This window comes from Xenopus laevis, chromosome 9_10L (assembly GCF_017654675.1).
Source record: "Xenopus laevis strain J_2021 chromosome 9_10L, Xenopus_laevis_v10.1, whole genome shotgun sequence".
Classification (NCBI taxonomy): domain Eukaryota; kingdom Metazoa; phylum Chordata; class Amphibia; order Anura; family Pipidae; genus Xenopus; species Xenopus laevis.
Genome location: NC_054387.1, coordinates 64,889,799 through 64,906,350, shown reverse-complemented (window position 1 = coordinate 64,906,350; position 16,552 = coordinate 64,889,799). Strand labels below are relative to the sequence as shown.

The window sequence follows — 16,552 nt, the reverse complement described above, 5'->3', positions numbered from 1 at the left end:
TTCAATTCCTTAAGCAAAGTTATTTCTCTACCTGCGATGTGCATACCTGGATGTCTGTTATTCTACATACAATTATTGCTAAAGGCATCCATCATATTTCTTTACCAACATAACCTCTTTATATACACCATTCTCATGTTTGATTACAGTGTAATATCAGCAAGACAATGTGTTAGATAACATAGATAATAGCAAAATCACTGGCACAATTCTTGTAGGCAGGATTCTAACTGGAAAATCGATTTGGAACTGTGATGTGTTTGGGCAGCCTACTTTAAACCGTCAAGAAACTCAATAGGAGAGTTTTATGTAAGCTTTATATTCTCCTTAAAATACAGAGAAAGAATACAGAACAAGACAAGGGAAGCTGAACCTTTATAATATTCAGTTAAATATCCTCGAGAATTATTTTAACTTTGTGTCACTGTGGAAAGATTAACATTTTAATTTACAATGTCTGTGCTAATATACAGTATGAACAGCAGAATGAAAAAGGTGTATAGGCATATACTCACTCCCACACTCAAATATTTGAAAGATACTCAATATTTTTTATAGCATTCAAAGCCTTTTCCTGTCCAAACAAAGCCTGGACAGAACAAGGAAGAGAAATTGGTCGCTGTGTATATCTATTTTATTTTCACTATATTTGTTATTTTTATCATATTTATGTAAACCACTCATAAAGGCTAGCTACACTGCTGTTTTGTTCCTTTGTGAATTGTGTGACTCAACTATTGTAAAAATAATACACTCATACCCCTTAAATCTTGCATTAACTATACTTAACTGTAATCACTGAATTATAAAAAAAAAAAAAAAAGATTTTACTTCTGTGTAATTAGTTTAATCTTCTTTTTTCTTTGACAAATTGCAGCAATTGTAATAATAGATACAATTTCAGTGCCTTCATTTAGTTAAATAATGCAAATCTATTGTGAATGTTTCGTCAAAGCAATTATAGAATCTGAAGCATGACAACATTATGAGAATAACTGTATTTTGTTGTTAGGGACTGAACAATGTAATAGCAATGGACTTTGATTACAGAGAAGAGGTAATTTATTGGATTGATTCCAGCAGATCAAATGGCAGCCGTGTAAACAGAATGTTTGTGAATGGAAGTGATGTAAAGGTAATTTCTTACAAATACAAATTATATACAAATACAAATTCTCACAAATTCAAATTATGTTAACATTAAGGGACAGATTTATCAAGGGTTGAATTGAAAATTTTAATTTTTAAATTTGAATTTTGAGTTTGTTTTAGTGTAATTCAACTAGGGAATAGTCCATATTCAATTTGAGTTTTGAAAAAATTAGAAATATGAATTTTGTAATTTATCATGTAATTTCCCTTTAAGAATTTAAATTTGACTATTTGCGATCTAAAACCTGCCAAATTGCTGTTTTAGCCTATGGGGGACCTCCTACAATCAATTTGAAGTCGTTTGGTACAAAAAAAAAAAATATATATATATAAATATATACCTTGAAAAAGGTCCAAATGTGGACCGAAACGTCGGGTATTTGATACTACGCAATAATAAAATTACCAAGTTTTTAAAGGGAGTGCTGGTCTGAAGATAATTGATTTGACCCTTGATATATTTTCATTTTATGATATATATATATATATATATATATATATATATATATATATATATATATATATATATCATCGCCCTACTGGATAGGGGACCAGGGAAGTGCATTGTAAGTAGCACTTCCATTATACATAAATATAATTTAGCCTTTAGATTGCTCCCACAACCCCCAAATTATTTGTATATTGAATATATATATATATATATATATATATATATATATATATATATATATATATATATATATATATATATATATATTTATTGTAAATGTGTGTATATAATAGCCCTTCTCTAGCTGACACAATAAACTCTTTATACTCTTAGCACCAATTTTATTAAAGAAAGATCATGGCAACCGAGAATAGGCTAATTAGGTGTATAGTTCTTCTCTCACAACTGAACAGTGGGATGTTGGAGATCCTTGCTTTTTATCAAGAAGTTTATAGAAATCAGTTGAGAATGAGCATGTTATATTTCAGCTGTTTTGACAAAAAAAAGATATCTTGGTTGTTTTGGAATATTATGTTTAGGTTATTATGGCAAGGGTTAGACTGGGGGGCCTGGGGCCCACGGGGACTGCAGTTCAGGGCCCCCCTACACTCCCTCATTCCCCCTTGTCCCCCTACTTTGACATGCCATGCGGCGTCTCCTTGGCGTGCATGTGCACACGGGGCACCTCGGTGCGCATGCACAAACGGCTCCCTCTTTGGCGTGCATGCACCCATGGTGCTACGCATCATGGAAAATCTTTTTTTTAAAAAAAGAAAACAAGCATCGGGAGAGGGGGTCTGGCCCGGTATCCCACCGGCTCGGTATCCCACCTGCCCAGTCTGACACTGATTATGGCAGCCAAAACTCATGCTTTAGTTAATAAGCTCCAAAGTGTAAAGATGAGTTGCTTTGATTTTGTATCAAACCAAATGGGCTTTATCCTGGTGAACATTTATATTTAAATCTATATTTACTGCTGAACTCCTGATTGTACAATTTCCCAGACATGTTAGTACCATAAAGTTTTATATATCCAAAGTCATATAAAACAAATTAACAGTAATTAAGGCTTTAGTCTGTGATTGTATTTATTCTATTTATTTCCATACAGGTAGTACATAACACTGCTATCCCAAATGCACTAGCTGTTGACTGGATTGGAAAAAACCTTTATTGGTTTGATACAGAGAAAAGGGTCATTGAAGTCTCAAAACTCAATGGCTTGTATCCTACTATTCTCGTCAGCAAAAAGATCAAGTTTCCAAGAGATCTGTCACTGGATCCACAAACAGGGTATTGTAAATATCTCCACACAGTCATTTAAAAAAAATGATGACAAAATTAAGACCACAGAGGGAAATGTAAGAGTAAGAGCAGACTCTTTAATAGTCATGCAGAGAGCACTGTTGGATAAAAAAAAAATCTAATGCAAGGTACAAAACAGGGGCCTTAGGGGGGTAAGTATGTGTTAGGATGGGGGATACTTACTTGCCTCCCCTCATGAATACAGTGCTGACTAATGCAGGCAGCAAAGGATTATCGCAGGGGTGGGGGCTGACCGCAGGTCTCTGCATTCCAAAATCCAGCTCAGAGACTTGCAACAATTTAAAGGGAGTGGAATGCAGGGTGTAAAGTGCCAAAAATGCAAATTGAACTTGTTTTTTGCAAGTTGTACTTTGCCTTCCACTTGGTAAATGCACCCTAGTAAATTGTGTGTAGTTTGCTTCCACCATTGCATTTGTAGTTGTATGTGGTTTTCAATATAGTAAGAGAAGATACAGTAAAAAAAGGAAATGAAGTTAGGTAGGCAGAGCTGGCTTACAGTTAATATCTCTCTAGTCTAGTCTCTAGGTTGCTAGGTTGCACTACATCCAGGTATATCATTGTTGCTCTGAAAAAGACTACAGTACTTCTTCATGTAGTATTGTATAAAGAGAGTTTACAGTTTGTGGGGATCTCCTTTGTGGAGTTATTAATATGAGGTAAGTAAACTATTTTAAGCATTTGACATACCAGCAGTTTTTAGGAAGATTCGGTAGGATATGATATAAAAGAGATGTAAAGATACTTAATACTTACAATTTGGTTTGAGATATAGATGCCCAGAATGGAAAAAACTATTCGCACATTTTAATGAAAATTGAGAAAAAAAATATCAAGCATGAAAATATTTAGAAATCCTACCTACTATATAGACTAACTACAGTGGTGATAGTAATAAGTAATATAATATTAATAACTATAATTGGTCTACAATAAAAATGCAGGCAACATGTGCAGAGTGCAGCATTAGTGGCCAGCAGGCAGTCCTGTTCTTATTGCCTGTACATATGCCAGTTGCAGACTGCACCTGCTAATGTTCCCTAAGTTGTGCTTCTAAATAATGCACAAGTTAAGGGGCAGGAAGAAGATGCAAATGTGCCATCCCTCATGAACTAAGAGCTGCAAAATGCAAGTAGCACTGTATTCATTGAGGGGGGGGGCTTGTGTTAATGGCTGTTACTTTCCTAAGCTACACTGATGTGCAGTGATTTACTGTACCCAATGTCTACAATAAGGAGGCAGAAATGGTTATTTAATATTAGGAAGGCAGTATATATAAAAGTATATAATGTCTCGGGTCTTTGCCCTTCAAGTCACAGAGACCTGTGTTACACTAATGAATACAATGCTGCTTGCATTTGGCAGCACTGTTGAGGGGCCGGTGGGAAGAGGCATTCTCCCACTAACTATAAATCTACTGACTTGCACATCATTCAGACTCAAACATTAGGGTGTGGCAGAAATTGTAGGCTACAACTGGGCCCTGTGACTATTAACCTGCCCTGCACCCCCTAATAAAGTGGTTTGCCCCTTATGATGCATATTTTTAATCATTATGATGTGCAAAGGTCAGCCAGACCAATGTGCTCTTGCTCCCGTTAGTGCTCTTACACATCTACCCCCACTCTTTGTAATTGACCACCAGTAAGCTCCTGGCTTATGCATTTTAAATGCTACTAGCTATGTACCAGAGGATGCAATATTTTTCTCTTTCTTGTCCTGTACTGCTGTGCTGTAATGCCTGTATTTAGGCAGAACCTGTATTGCATGCAGAGATAGGTGCAACCAGCAAGTTTCAGGAAAAGGAATTGCAAACTGCAAATGAAAAACTTCTTGACAAAATATTATGGTTTTATGCTACGAATGAGAACCTTATATTTTTTTTATGTCAGTGTCTCCTTTAAGGCAGGCACAGAATATAATTCAGTCAAAAAGTATTTTCTGAAAATTGAAAAGGTTTTGGTGTCCATAACAAACTAATGCATTTTTAATAGCATGGTGTAAAATTTGAAATAAGAAGCATGGCAAGCCTAAGCTTTGTATATCTCCTTGTAGGTCTGTGATAATGCTTATGTAAACACACTGTTTATTGGTTCTACATAGGTATTTGTATTGGATTGATTGCTGTGAATATCCCCACATTGGCCGAGTAGGTATGGATGGCACCAATCAAAGCGTTGTCATAGAAACAATGATTTCCAGGCCAATGGCTCTAACAATAGACTATGTTAACAAAAGAATCTATTGGGCCAATGCAAACCATATTGAATTTTCAGACATGAATGGCTTTAACCGGCACAAAGGTAGGTTTGGAATTTTCAATATGGTATTATTTTATTGCTCTTTTTGTTTGTTTGTTAAATGTATTACTATGAAGTAATATGTGTCACATGCATGTCATATATATATCCTACAATATCTGGTGATATAAACAGTAGTCAAATGTCATTCATACTTCTCTATGCACATTTAGACTTTCAAATAAATAGGACCGCTATAGCCAAGAAATATTTCATTTGCAGATGTTGAACAGAGATAAACCGTGGATTTATTTCTTAGCTGGAGCTTTGTATTTGCATCTTGTGTGTGAACAGTGTTAATGTTTTTTTTTTTCATTTATTTGTAATTCCAACCAATTGTCAGTATATTCTGTGGATTTTTCTCCTGGCACTTTATGTAGTATACACATTCTATAAATTACTAATGAATTTACTCAAATGGAACTGATTTAAATGCTTTTGGCAAATTAATCATTAAGAGTTTAATTGTTTTTGATGTTCATATCAAGATGCAATTAAATGATTTCAAATGCTGTACCATTTGTAGAATTCTGTATTTAAGATATTTTATTGTAGTCTAAAAAGGAGAAGAAAAATAATTAGTGAGATGGCTGGTCAAGTATACACTAACAAGGAGTTACAAATGCTGCTGCATTGCCCCACTTCTACACATCCATAGAAATAACAAATAAGACCAGATAGACTTTTATCTGCAGACATTCTTTAGAAAAGAATCGCGTGCACTCCCGTTTATCCAATACTTAAGTGCTGCTCTTGCTCCCTGGTTTTCTGCCTAAGCATCACCATATACTATCATTTCGAATAACAACGATCAAATGCAAGGTAGTTAGCCAAGTTAATTCAGCCTAAGACTGGCTTGTGAAGAGCTTGGATTGGCAAGGACCAGTCTTACCTTGGTTTGAGTTGTGGCAATACAGAAATTAACTTAGCTACATCATCTTCTGTATTTGTTGGTGTAAGTCTGATTAATTAAAAAACTCTGCTATTAATGGTCACTCAGAAATATATTTATTAAAAATGGTGGGGGTTATTTTCTGATGACCTGGATGCAAGTGTGAGAGCACAAAATGCAAAGTGCTCATTTAACATGCACTTGTCACACAAGTTGCATGGTGCATTTTTTGCATTCTACACATAGTAAATGAGCCTTTTAGTCAGCGACAAGAGCTAAATTCCTACCTAGTAGCATTAAACTAGTTCTCAGAATAAACTTGAGTATTCGTTACTTATTGGACCAGATTGATAAGAAAAGAGAAATAACTCTTAGTTCTAATCAAAAGTAAACTTATGTTATTATGTGCTTCTTTCTAGTTATTGATCATTGGTACCTTCGCTCACATTGCATCTAATATATATAATATATTCTGTAAACTATCGTTTTGGGGATTTTCTCATCAGGTACCAGATAATAGGTTAATTATATTTAACAATAGTAGAATCACTATCTACCCCATTCAAATATTCAATTAGCATTTGGAGCACCACCTCAAAAGATCCTTTGTAGTATCACATAAGTTACATGCTCCCGTTTATTTTGTTTTATTAGATGTGGAACCTTGTTTTAGATCTAAACTTTATATTAGCTGTGGATTTTCGGATTTTGCATTTATTGCTACCTAAAATTAATCTACTGTAATTCAGTATAACGTCACACAGAAACATACATGTATACATTTGCTGATTATTTCCCGTAATTGTAGTGTAAGACAAGTTAATTGTATCACAAAGGTTTGATGTATTGTCATGGTTGAGAAATATCCAGAGATTACCATGATACACAGCAATCTGTTATTTATGAGGAATCATGGATCCTAAGACAAGCTATAACTTCGGCGATACATTTCTTGACACACACACTGTTATGTATTTTATGGGTTATTACATTATACTGATAGAAATGTCCTACTGCTAACAACATAATAAAAACCTAATGGCAGCTGCAAAGTGAAATTAGGTTTCCATAGAAATATTTTTCAGCCAAAAAAGCATTGAATTCTACTGTCTGTTCCAAACGTCTTGACAGCTAAGATGATGATCACAGAGCATACACTGGCTGAAAGTCAGCACTAACAATTATAAGGTTTTCTGGGTTAATGGATACTGGCTTTACATTTGTTTTAATTTTTATGTCTGGTGGGTTGTTATTTTTAGCATAAAATATGTTTTTGGTCCTTAGCTGACCAGACTTAATGTATATTTCTAAATATTAATATATTTTTGTGTTGCGTTTAGGAACATGGCATGGTTACACTGTTCAATTTTTTTTTTCTTTTTGCTTGTGACTGCACCTACAGTATACAGTTGTGCAAATAGTAAATCTCCAAATACATTTTTATTTCTTCTATCAGAATATCTTTAAATTTTTCTTCATCCCATTTTGGCATTGGGCTAAAGATTTTAAGCCACCTTCTTACTTGAGAAAAAAAACTATATTACAATCAGTATAGGTCTTGCAAACAGGATAGGGCTTCACACAGGTAAAAGAGGAGGTAATTAATAATTTGTAATGTAGTAGCACATAGTGCCTGTGCCTTCTCTTACTTTGCCTACTGCCTCAAATGTATAATTCAGCTGCAGTTGTTGGCTCACCATGCCAAAGTTATCACTTTCAGATTGTAGAGACACTGATAATGCAGACAGAAAGTGTGAGATGGCCAAGTTATGGAAGGTGTAGAGATAGTTGGCTTTGACTTTCTCGGCATCTGTAATTTTCTTTTAATATCTTCCAACATTTGCTTCGCTGCTTATATTACTTATATTTAAAATTAACAAATATTGTATTATTGGCTTGAGCATGTACTTCATTTATGAACACATGTGCAGTGTGCAAAGACCAAATTCAGACACAAATCACAATGTTTTTTGAGCTATAATAAAGTTTTTTCACCCATGGTTATAGTGTAAGTGTGGTTACGCTCTGAGTTGTGTATTGTGTGCCATAATTGCAGTCACATTTGTGGTGTGGTGGTGGTTGCACCACTTCTGGAAAGAACATTTGAAATGTCATTTGAGTCCAATTAAATTGGTACTGGTTCTGGTGCCCTGGGTGAGGCTCCAGTTGTGGGGATCTACTTGAAGCTACTACCTGGTCTAGGATGGCTGTAGCTGTAGCTTCCCCAGTGTCAATAGGCAACGTTGCTCACCATTCATCAAAAGAGGCAGACTAGACATAGTGGCAACTATGTGAAATCACAGAATCACAATGTGCTATCCATTGTGTCTATTTTAGAGCACCCTTATTTGTGGGAGCAATTGTAAATAACCCATCATGTCTTTATGTCAGCATATACTGCCATGTTTTTGTTTTGACTGAACTGGATAACCTAGATTGCTATAAACCAATGCCGGCGTTAAAGTCAATGGGCATCTGAATAGTGTTGATACATGGTGGTTTTGACGCAAGCGACTTTTCAGATGAGCATCCAAACGGTGAATTTTCGAGAGTTTTGTGAATTTATTCGGCTGCGCTGAAACATGGTAATTCGATGCAAATTTATTTGCCCATCACTAATGACGTGGTAACTAATTTTTTACTGCATGTTTAGGGAACAAGAGTGCTGCAAGAAGAAAGATCACATTTTTTCATTACGTTTTAAATAAGTTACACAGTGGTTCTTTATCTCTTTTTTTAATAGATTGAAGTTCAGTGCAGGGAAGTAACAGCTCCTGCAATTGACACACACATATTTTAATGTGATAATCATCAAGTTCTTATCTAAAATAGTTCTAAACTCTAAATTTTAAATTACTCTTTAAATGTCCTAAAGCTTCATGTCCTTCAGACTTTTTTATGTTATGTAAAGAAGTACAGTTGAACAATAGCATCTTGCTAAAAGTAAGAGAGAATGTACCATGGAGCCTTTTCATTTGGGTACATATTCTTAAATTGATATGTTTGTAATGTTTAAGCCTCACTGTGAATACTAAAATAGGTTTTACTGGAGTATTTGAATAACAACTGAACTGCAACGTACCATGTTGTTTGATAAATGTAAGATTGCATTATCAGATAAGTAGAGTATCCTGCTGAATGCTAATTCTTTGAGAAGAAACCTTTGGTTTAACCTAAAGTCTTAATAAAAAAACTTGGTGTAAGGTTACTTATAATACTTGGTATTATCATCCTTCCACTAAACAGTGTTGTGTTAAGTGATGAGTGAATTTTTTCACCAGAATTGTGGATTCGCCATCTGCAACACATTTTCCATACCATGTTCAAGAGGGCATTTTTCCTGAATCCCATACTCAGAGGGGTCTTAGTGCACCTCTTCATTGTTGGTTCTTGATAGGGTGATTCAAGAACAACACCATTTTGAAGGACTAGGTTCAAAATTCCTATTTTGTGCATTTTTGTCTCTAGCTGGGAACTCAGCTTTCTTCCACTGGCCCAGTTATTATCATCTATAAGGATGAGCCTTTAGAGTGTCTGATTAATGTGAAATCTTGAGTCACAGAATTTATTAAAAAGGTATATCAATCCAACTGTCACTTTTAAAGGTAACAAAAACTTTTGTTTCAACTGTAATTATGATAATGAGTCCAAAATATAAATGTCAAATGTCAAATGCCATTTGTTTTGAGAATGGTGAGGCAGGTGAGATTCTAGTTAGCTAAAATGCTTACATTTTCTTTTTAGTGGTAGGCCTGAAGTAACTGAGCAATTTGATATTGTGCATTCAATCTTTGGATCCTCTTAACTGTTAATAAAGAACACACAGAGCCACTCAATACAGGTTTTGCAGCAGTTGCATAGGTCTGTCTATTCGGTATTAAATAGTTTAGCTAAAAGCCTCTCAATGGAGAACATTAATCTTAACATCTCTTTTTACAGTCCCTAATCAAGATGTTCAAGGGGTGATTGCATTAACATTGTTTGAAGACTACATCTACTGGACAGATGGAAAAATGAAGTCACTTAACCGTGTCCATAAAACATCTGGCGAGAACAAGGCATCACTGATTAACTCTTGGCATGCTATATCAGACATTGAAATTTATCATGCATACAGACAACCTGATGGTGACTATTGTTGTTCATTACTTTACTTGGCATTACTCTTATGTAGGTAACTTTTGTGGTTGAGTGCAAACACCTAGTCCTAGCAACCAATAATACAACCAGTAAGTTTTTCTAACTGTAGACAACAGTTGACTAGATTTTTGTAAATCTTGTTAAATACTACATAACAACCTTAGATTTTAAGGGACAAAAGTATTATAATTCATACCTGAGTTGTTGCCAAGATTAGAGAAAATTGCAGTCCAAAATTCTAATACCTTCTAATTCAGGTTTTTAAAAGCTCACATTTTTGAGATGTTTAGAGCTTATGACGTACTATAGCAATTTTAAGTCTACTTTTTAAAATAAATGGAGCAATCAAGTTTTTTTTTTTCACGTAGTAATATCATCACTTTTTTCTGATTCAAGGTTTTTTTGTAAATATGTTAGTGGTTGTATAAAAAGAAGTGATCAAGTTTAATTACAGTTGCGGCACATAGCACCTTAAATAGTGTATAAATATGATACTTAATGCTATGATAGCAGTCTTAACAGAGATACATTTCTGTCTTAAATCACAATGTAAATAAGGGAACAAAATGAAGGAAAGGGGTTTTATTCAATGTTTATACAATATACTTTAGCACACACATTGTTGTATAAAATATGCTTTCAGCTATTTTCATCTGTAATTGTTTATAGTGCTCCACTCTGATCTCCCATTTTAAGCAATGATGAGATGTAACCTCATTTGTATGCATTCTGATTTGGTTCATAGATTCATAAATGACATTTTATGAACTGTGTTAGCATGATTCTGTTATAGCAACATCACAGTTACCATTATATTAATGAGTAGTTTCCTGTCCATGCCATAAAATGTTTTGTATACTTTTTATTAGGTTATTCCTCTGGTTAAAACTGTTAATAAATGTTTCAGTTATCTGTATGTTAGAAAATGAAGAAATATGACATGTCCAACATTTGTTTTTGCAGTGCCTGACCATCCCTGTAAAAGTTACAATGGGGACTGCAGTCACTTATGCCTGTTGTCACCGCACAAATCACACACATGTGCCTGCCCCACTAATTTCTATCTCGCAGAAGATAAGAAGACCTGCTTGTCAAACTGCACTGCTAGTCAGGTATGTAAAACATCGAGACTAATGTCAGCAGGAAATACAAATGCAGTAATACAAATGTAGAAAAAAAGGAGCAAAAAAGGATTGCAAAATGACAAGTATTATATATAAATATATTCCCATTCCTACAAAAGGTACCTTTACTCTGAAAGTCATTGTACACTTGATTGAGGAATTGCTGACAGAATATAATTACGTGTTTCTTAAAGGGCCCATATGCCTGCTAATAATTTGTATAACTGATCAAAATGACTGAACATTATTAGCCTATGAAATGGGTCAAAATCATGATGCTATCTGAGCCATACAAATTACCACATGTATACATTCTAGAGCTCCCCACTGCACATATCCCTAACATTAATCTGGATTTCCTTATCTTTGACAAGAATAGAAGGTGCTTGAATCAGAAGCTTCACGTCAGATCCACTTCTATGGACACCCAACTAGACAAAAGGAATCTTCAAATGTACTGCCAGCTATAGCCTTTGTGAACCGATGCGCTAACAATATTTACAGAATAGAATTCATGCATAAAATATGTGTGGCTAAGGACTGTAGCATTTTCATCTCTTGTTGTTCCTCAAATGTTTTCCATGATTTTGTATGGTAAAAATATGTATGGCAATGTATGACTAATGAACAAATTAGCAACACTACTTGTCAATTGCATTGAAGATCAAACTCTGGTAAGAATGACGGTGAACCGCGTTGGAAGGAATTGCAACATTTAAAATTGCAATCTTTTGAATCAGTTAGTCATCCAGTTGCATTACTCCTAAATGATGTGAAAGGAGTTTCCTGGAAAGATTAGGGGGCCCATTTACTAAGGGTCAAAGTGAATTTTTGAATTAAAAAACTTCGAATTTCAAAGTAATTTTTGGGTAATTCGACCAATCGAATAGGCCAAATTTGACTTAGATTCAAACTGAAAATACTTCACAAATTCGACCATTCGAAAATTTAAGTACTGTCTTTTTAAAAAACTTCGACTATAGCCAGTATTTGACTAAGTTGTGAGAAGTCAAAGGATTAAATTGTACAATTCGAAGTACGATCGAAGTACGATCGAAGTACAATCGCAGTACAATCGAAGTTCGATCGCAGTACGATCGTACGATCTTAAAAATCCTTCGACTTCGACTTTGAATGTCGGACTACCCTATTCAATGGTCGAATTTTGACATTTTTTTCACTTCGAAATTCAACCCTTGATAAATCTGCCCCTAGGAATTAAAACCCACACTTTTAATACCCTTAATAACCATTTATTTAAAGCCAGACGGCAACTCACTATTTGACATAGATTAACCTATAACTCAGAAACATAAAAGTTACAAGTCTAATACTAGAAACACTAAATATCACAACCATAGATTTTTTTGTAATGTGACGTAAATATTTAAACAACAATTGACAGATGACACAATTTGAGCTTTTAAGCTGGGGAAGAACCAAACATTTGTGACATGTTATAACCTTTCTGTCTACAGATGCAGCCACTTTGGTTTGTGTGTTTGACACAGAATGACTGAACACATATATCCCATTTATCCCTGTAACACAGAAAATTGCGTCACAGCATCCCATCTATTTAAAGCATTTACCAATACCATTGTAAACAATGGTGCTTTGTAATGCTAATGAAAAGGTTAAATGCATTAAATGAGTTAAGATGACTATAAATATCACAGTTTCTTCAATTTATCCCGGAGTCATGACGTATTAAACACACAAATCCAAGTGGCTTCATCTGTATGTTTCTGCATGTTATTTGGCATCAGACAGAAAGGCTAGATTTCTTATGGTACATGTAGACACGTGGCAATAAGGTCTGTAAAGTCACATAAATTGCTTATATTTGCTAGTTTTATTCATATTACAACTCAGAGTGTGTTGTTATATTAATAAACGATGATTATGATTTGTTTTGTCCTGTGCAGGACTGAAACCACACAACCAAAATCTAAATTTGTACTGAACTTTTTATTATTATTATTCTAAACCAAAAGACTGAATATTTAATTTAAAATGTATCATAGACGAAAAATACTACAAGTCTTACTAATAAAACTGTCCTACCTAACACAAGGATTTTTTTTTTGAATATTTTGAAAATTCCGATTTGTTGAATTGTTGATTTGGATTTATTTAGATTAAAACACATAAACCAAATAGAAACTTTTGAAACATTGACAACACTGTGTTAATATAATATAATTCACTGTTATCAACCACAATCAGAAATCTTATGTAATGTTATATCTGTCTCTATTAATGCCCAGTCATCCTTGCTAAAACGTTGTCAATTTTTGTGAGTATTTAATTTTTTTTTTCTTCTCACTTATTCAGTTTCGTTGCAATACAGATAAATGCATTCCCTTTTGGTGGAAATGTGACACGGTTGATGACTGTGGAGATGGATCTGATGAACCTGCTGAGTGCCGTGGGTATTTTCTCTTTTTGTTGACAATCTCAATTTTCTAATTAATATATGTATCTTTTCAAAGCTAATTTGCAGCCTGCCTTTTTTTGCATACTATTTGTAATTTGTTATTTTGAAGTTATTTGGAAATGTAGTTGCAATGGAAAGTAGAAATGTTTGAATATTTTTGTACTTCTAGTTCTGAGACTTGAAACAGTTTAATAGAAGCCATCTCTCCTCCAGCAAAGACTCAGTTTCCCACAGTGCATTGTATGCTTCTTCACAGGTCTCCCTGGCTTCTGCTACAGAACCAGCATTGCAGATAATATAAAGGGAAAGGCAAATAATACTTTTCATAGCAACAATAAAAAAATAAAACCATCAGTTATTGAACAACTATGTGAAATGTATTGCAGTTTAAAGTTTAAATGACAATATAATTTCCATCCCCTTACATAACTGTTTCCTATTTTAAAGAAAACATACTAAGCTTATACTGGCTCAGCTCTCATACACCATGCCCAAAGATTATGTAGATTTTAGAAATTCCTTGGGGCAGATTTATCAAAGTGTGAAATTAGAGCTCACCACAGTAAAAGTCATCCACTTATTAATTCCTACCAGTTTTTAGAAGCGTATTTTACCAAATAGTGAACTCTAACTTTCACCCATATTCATTTCTAAAAGAAATCCCATATAAATTAATAGAAAGTGGGTGAATTTTATTGTGGTGAGCTCTAATTACACACCTTAATAGATCTGCCCCCTTGTGTTTCACCTAGGGTGTTGAGCCATAAGTTGTAGCACTGTACCAACATGCTACATTTCCACAGTTTTCTTTATGCCTATATTGGGTCTTGATGAATGAATCATAGCATTCCTGATAGGCAAGGACTAAGTCTTGATTTCTTCAAGACTGAAATGTTTTTCCCATTAAAATTTGGTGTTAGTAAATAATAGCCCATGTTGTTATCAAATGTTATGGTGGGGGGGTTAAATCCATTTCTCTTTCGGTCTTGTTTTTGCTTTTCTCAATACTTTTCAAAACTATTACAATGAAACTATATGCACAATGCATGATCTACTGCCAACATAAAAATGTTAAAAATGATATTTCTACAGGTCACATTTTTTTAACCAAATTCACTTTTTAATGATTTGGCACAGTTATTAAAACATCTCCTTATTCTCTTACTTTTAAACAAAAGATTTTTTTTCCAGCTTTAAGCAGGAGAAGACGATACTGCAGTCCAAATCCTGGCTGCTCAGAAATCTGCTCAAGTTGTAAAAAAAAAAAAATGTAAAGCAAAACAAGTCTATAGCAAAGCTGATAGCATTATTTTTAATCCATAGAAAAAATCATAGAGAAAATGCAATTAGAATTAATACAATTGGAAAAAAAAATTAATACAAGCTGGATTTTTTGTATGGTGATAAAATTTGAAAAACATTTAAAATACACTGATCAGTATTTAAATTTTATATGAAATATAACATTTTTAGTCTAATTTACTTATTTCTTCAAGAGGTATTTAATATTTTAACTGAATCTGCTAACCATTTAATGAAACATAATCATTTTCATACATTATAATACATTTTTCCATTTCTATAAAGCGGAATTTAAATGCCAGCCAGGGCGATTTCAATGCGGAAGTGGACTTTGTGCTCTCCCAGCCTTTATTTGTGATGGAGAGAATGACTGTGGAGACAATTCCGATGAACTCAACTGTGGTAGGTGATTAGACTTCAGATGAAGAAGTATGAATAGTATACTTCAGTAAAAAAGGACTGGCTGATTTAATTTCAAGAAAGAAATGTACTCATGATTTACTGATTGCTTTTCAGACACATATGTCTGCCTGTCGGGTCAATTCAAATGTACCAAGAAGCAAAAATGCATCCCAATAAATCTTCGCTGCAATGGCCAAAATGACTGCGGAGATGAAGAAGATGAGATTGATTGCCGTAAGTTAACTATTACTATTATGCAAATTCAGAAATACGATGCATGAGTTAAAGCAACTGGAATATAATTCAAAGATTTAAAAGTATAAATCAAGGAGAGAATAATTTACAAAAGTTCATAAATGTTGGACAAAACATTGCTGCTGAGAACATGAAATCCAGAGAATAAAATCAACTATATGAGATAATACATCAAAGCCATTACCCTATAAGGCTGAAATCTTTAGTTGGCTGTATAGTAAGCCTAATTCAAAATTTACTTTTATCTCTGGCAAAGGTTACTTTGGGATAACATTTTTGTGTTGTCAAATATTGCTGGGTCAATATGATATAATTTACAAATGCTCCTCTAGTAGCCATGTGCAACAAAATCAAATCAGTAGTAAATCTGCACCTCTGTTTTTAGAAATGTATCAATGCATGGTAATAAATACATGCATGGTGATGTGTTGATAAGGTATCTGGATCCCAAATACATATGTCTATCATTTTATGTAGTCAGCTTAATGTAGGCAATATAATACAGGTATAGGGTATATTATCCTGAATGTTTAGGACCTGAGGTCCTTTTCCATAGAAGGGGTCTTTCTGTAATTTAGATCACTATACTTTGTTTGCTTAAAAAATGAATTTAAACATTTAAGTAAACCCAGAAGGATTGTTTAGCTACCAATATGGATTAATGGATGGTAGTGTGGATCAAGTTAAATGTAATTGTTTATTTTTACAGAGAAAAAAGGAAATCACCTTTCAAAATTATTTGCTTAAAATCGAGTCTAATGGAGATAGCCT

General features: G+C 34.0%; 1 protein-coding gene across 1 annotated transcript in view; it reads left to right on the top strand.

The window, feature by feature from the left end:
• Positions 1-16,552, top strand: part of LOC108701836 (low-density lipoprotein receptor-related protein 1B) — a 676,036-nt gene that overhangs the window by 582,590 nt on the left and 76,894 nt on the right. The window contains exons 58-65 of the mRNA XM_041576281.1: positions 1,013-1,135; positions 2,715-2,896; positions 5,030-5,229; positions 10,058-10,246; positions 11,222-11,370; positions 13,720-13,813; positions 15,410-15,526; positions 15,641-15,760. Of these exons, the coding sequence (XP_041432215.1) occupies positions 1,013-1,135; positions 2,715-2,896; positions 5,030-5,229; positions 10,058-10,246; positions 11,222-11,370; positions 13,720-13,813; positions 15,410-15,526; positions 15,641-15,760 (1,174 nt within the window). The remainder of the gene's footprint in view (positions 1-1,012; positions 1,136-2,714; positions 2,897-5,029; positions 5,230-10,057; positions 10,247-11,221; positions 11,371-13,719; positions 13,814-15,409; positions 15,527-15,640; positions 15,761-16,552) is intronic.